Genomic DNA, 4,755 nt, shown 5'->3' with positions numbered 1-4,755 from the left:
TTTTTCTTTGGCCTCGTGAGTAGACGAGCAGAGACCGTTGGAAGAAGCAGAAGAGCAGATTTGGGATTTTTAAAAAGAAGAAAGCTTCCAGTAACTTCCTAACATATTCACTCCATAATTACTTTACTGTGAAGAGTTCACATCTATAAACCTAGTGTTTCCAAAGTATAGGTGAATATAACGCTCACATTTTTTTTACTAGCATTACATTCACACTAGCATACGCACACACACACAGGGCTGAACCTTACCACGACTGTGGGCTGACGTCCGGCAGATGCTCAACACTGAAATGAAAGTCAAACCACACAGTGTGTGAGTGCTTCTGAAAACTCCCAAACATTTGAGTTTATGTATTTGTGTCACTTATATTTGACACAAAGTTAAGGGTGAAGCTCAGTCGTTATTTAACTTTCAGAATCAGAAAAGGGTTTATTGCCAAATGTTGAGCAGATTTACAACAGGAAATTGCTGCAGTGCTTTGTGCGAAATATACTATTAGACAAACACTTAAATAAACGTAAAAACAAAAATAAAAAAAAGTGCTAAGCAACATCGGATAAAACATAACAAAGTATCACAATTACGTAACTCAGTGTGGCATGTAAACACAGAGATCAAAATACATGTAGCAAAAATCCAAAAACATCTCTGTGGTTCTTAAGCTACAGTATAGTATATATAGTATGCTGTTTGTGATGAAAAAGTTTTGGGTTTGTTGTTCAGTACTTACAGAGCAGAAGCAAAACTGTCTTCATAGCGTCTGCACGCTGCAGTTTCACTGACCGTTTTGCAGCAAAAGTGGCGACAACATCCTGTTAAAAAACCACATGCTGTTGGGGGGGGGGGAGGATGTGCAAACCAAAAAGAACATAAGACATTTTAACCTTTACCTTTCATACCTCTGGTATTCATTAACATGTTTAATTCCAATCAAAGCATTTTTGTCATAGATGAGCTTTTTCCTATTATACTATGTTAATGTGTTTGTGAACAGAGCGAACACGGGAAAATAAGACACAACACACATCCTCTCCCTGCATTTTTGAAAGGTCAGCGCTTGTTTTGACACGGCACAGTACAAACAGGCAAAAGCCAACTGCATGGACAAACTGTACACTTGTTCCATGTGTGTGTCTGTGTGTGTGTGTGTGGGGGGGGGGGGTCATCACTTATTACTCATAGTTTCAAACCATGTGTAACAACAAGTAATGAAAAATCATAAGTTTCAAAAAGTGCAGTTCTTCTAAAGTCCACTTGAGTCAGACCACAGTGCCCCTGCTGGGCAGCAGTTGATGGTGGAGGCCCCAGGGAACCAATTTCACTGTTAAAGTTGGCACAATGATCATCGGGCATCTAATAGGGATGCCTCCTGGGCATGCTGTTCTGGCCATGTGATTGGGTGGGAGATTACATTAGTTGGCTCTCTTGAACCCACCCCAGAATGCAGCAGCAGATGGTTATCAGGTTGTCTTTTTGCCTTCCTTCAAGTCACGTCAGGTTCTAGTATTTTCTCATGATTCTGTTTGGGACATGTTCGTATTTCAAGTCTTGTTTTGTCCTGTAGCGTCCATCATGCTCCTGCTCATAATCATGTTCATGTCAGTTATCATAGTTTAGTTCTTCCAGTTTAGTTTTACCCCTGTTTGCCTTCTTGCTTTATTTTTGTATTCATGTTCCGCCACAATAAAAGGCTCGCTTTTTGTTTGTGATTTAGTTCCTCCTTCTCTCAACACAGTCAGCTCGCACTGGCTCTGTCACATGATCCAGGATAGGTGGACATGTGGAGACATTTTTCATTTTGTACAATTAAATGAACCAAGCTGTTTGTTAACAGAGTCTTGTTACACAATATATGATTGGATACACAGAACTGTCGCTGAACACTTTGAAGCTTCCCCTCTGGACTACAGTTTTCTCACTTCGATAGTAAGATCCACCCTAACCAACCTCACGTGGGTTAAAAATACCAAGATGGTGATGTAAATATAGCTCGAGGCTTCATGCATGGACTTAACAGGGACTTGCATGTTTCTGCTCTACCTCAGTGATGATGTCATGGTAACTATGTCCATTACACATGCTTTCACTTGGTTGCAAATAAACCTGAGGTTAAATGAATGCAGAAAACACAAACAACTTACATTAAACATTTAAATAAATCCAAACTTTCTTTGTGCCTACAAGTCTTGAATGACTTTCTTTCTTGTGGCCATCTGGACAAATTGCTACTCGTGCCATTACTGTCCAGTAACGCTTTTCTCTTTAGATGTCTTCCACCCACACTCACACATCTAGCTTCCTGAAAATAGCAACAGGTTTGCACCATGGTGCCAAACTATGGCAAGTATTTTATCAAAGTATGTCAAGAATTAATACCTGTAGAATTGGAAAGCCCATCGTTTGTGCTTTGTTGATTATTTCATCAACCTGGGCATTACCACCTGTGATTTATGCATGGCCTGAAACAGCGATATCACCTCAACCTTTTTGCAGCACATTTCAGTCATAAAGTATTAATTATGGTTGTAAAGCGAATGCTACAAAAGCTGATGTTGGTGCCTTTATGCAAAAGTTTAAAAAGACCACAGTTCCACTTCGGGGGTTTTCTTTCCACTGGTGTCTGTCTGACTGACTGTGGTTATGACTGAAGATGTTTTGTTTGAGGTGACGAGCAGAAACAGGAAACACATGCGTCTCATTGTGTTTGTCATGCATCTCAGTTTAACTCAGGATGGTTGTGAATCTGAGTGAGATATTTGAAAGTGAGATTTATTAGAATAGTTCAGAATAGAATAGAATAAACCTTTATTATCACAAATTAGACATTTTGATGTTAGATAGCTCTTATAGCAAGAGGAATATAGACACAAAGTAGTCCTATATACTTAAGCAACTGAAATTAGTTTGTACAGAACTAAACTGTGTTCTTTAATCTAACAGCTGCTGGTGAGAATGACCTGCGGTAGCGCTCCTTCCTACACTGTGGGTGTAAAAGTCTACTGCTGAACGAGCTGCTCAGCACTCGTTCAGGCTCAGGTGGAGATGGCTTAGACCCTTTTTGTGGAGTGCATTTGTGTTTGTGGACCAATGCAGTTTGTTATTGAGGTGAACACCCAGGTATTTGTACTCCACCCCCGTTTCAATGCCCAAACCCTGGATGTTCACTGTTGTAATAGGCAGTGACTAAGACCAACACTGCAAGTCTGGAGACACACAGCGTTTATCTGCATGTGGCAGGGTTGGGTTACAGACTACAAGTATGTGTGTGGGATGGTTTATAATCTGCACTGAAATCCAGTAGCCCTGTGATAATGGTTTGGTACCAATATTACATGAGATCCCAAAGAATATATGAAAAAATATTTCAAAATGTGTGAGTGAATATTCTCACCTCTGTTCTTGACTGTACCTGGTCTTTGGTTCCTGTGGTAACCTGCTGAGATTGGTGCGAACCATTTGCAAGATAAATGGTTTGTGAGGTCTTGTTTCGAATGCCTGAGCTCTGGGATTTTACCATCTTTGCTCTTTTAAACCACATGTATTGTGGTATACATACATGGTAGCAGGCTTTATATTTTATAATTATTATAGATGTTATAAGGCTGTAATACCCCTCACTGCATGCTTTATACACTTTTCTCAGACAGGCATGAATATTTTCACACTTTTAAACACTCTCAAAGTTCAAAACATCGTAGAAAAATAAGTCCAGTATTATAGAATGAAACCAAAGATCAAACCCTGTTTTCAGGTCCTGAACATGAGAATAGAGCTGCAAGAGAATTCAACGTTTATGAATAAATCGTATGAAGTAGAGGAAGCAAGAAGAATGAGCTGAGTAAAGTTTAACTTATCTGACTGTTTTGTTTCGCTTAATGCGCCTTATAATCCGGCGAGCTTTATAATCTGAAAAATACGGTAACTTCTGCCTTTCTTTAGCAACTTTTTGTGCAATGGTTAGCATCTTCCTCTGCCTTTTGGGTGCTACCACAGGTTCCTTTGACTGCAAAACGTTTTGTTGACATTGTTGTTTGTTGGGGAGAAAACTTACAAACCTACAGTACAACACTTCAGAGTCACACTGCAGTGATCGAAGATTTATGGGAATTTGACAAGCTGAATGCATTCTGTACTGTACAGGAGACACGGCACGAGACTGATTGACAGTGGTCTACAGCCAATGAGGAAGCAGAACACTATGCGCTGTTTAAAAAAAAACATGCAAAATTGCACACAAAAAATCCACCAAACAGGGAGGCCACGAATGGTGAACAGCAGGTAATGTTATAGCGTTACCTGCTCTAAAGCACACATTCAGTGTTGTGGACCATGATATTTTATTATAGCAACTAGAGCATGCTGTAAGCATTAAAGGTACTGTGCTGAAGTGCTTTAAACGATATCTATTTAGTAGACTCTAGTTTTTTAATGTAAATCAAAAGTCCTCTTCACACACTTAGATGTTGTGTGGCTGTCCTGGCACACCCAAGAGCACAGCTGGCTCATTCAGCACTCAGCCAGATAACCAGGCAGTGTTAATCAGGCTCTACAACAGTTACAGGTGTTCTTGTCCTCCTCTATACTATCCATTTTATTGGTTTATTAAGCAGTGTAGTGACTTATTTGCTTGCTTCCGGGTGTGGTGTGGAGGCTTGTTGCATTAATACTGGCACTTGGATTTAGCTATTAGCTTAGGCTACTGTTATTTCTAAGACCTGGTAGCTGCCAGTCATTGCTTCCATCAAGTGGTTG

General features: G+C 40.0%; 1 protein-coding gene across 1 annotated transcript in view; it reads right to left on the bottom strand.

The window, feature by feature from the left end:
* The window catches only part of LOC102302653 (Fc receptor-like B), a gene marked incomplete at its 3' end in the record, with an annotated part of 7,200 nt that extends 6,388 nt beyond the window's left edge, over positions 1–812 (bottom strand). The window contains 2 exon segments of the mRNA XM_042217229.1: positions 252–287; positions 734–812. Of these exon segments, the coding sequence (XP_042073163.1) occupies positions 252–287; positions 734–758 (61 nt within the window).
* Between the last annotated feature and the right edge of the window lie 3,943 nt (positions 813–4,755).

This window comes from Haplochromis burtoni, unplaced genomic scaffold, assembly GCF_018398535.1.
Source record: "Haplochromis burtoni strain Fernald_Lab_line unplaced genomic scaffold, NCSU_Asbu1 Contig_1704, whole genome shotgun sequence".
Classification (NCBI taxonomy): Eukaryota; Metazoa; Chordata; class Actinopteri; order Cichliformes; family Cichlidae; genus Haplochromis; species Haplochromis burtoni.
Note: the sequence above shows the minus strand (reverse complement) of the source record. Positions and strands in the feature narration are given on the sequence as shown.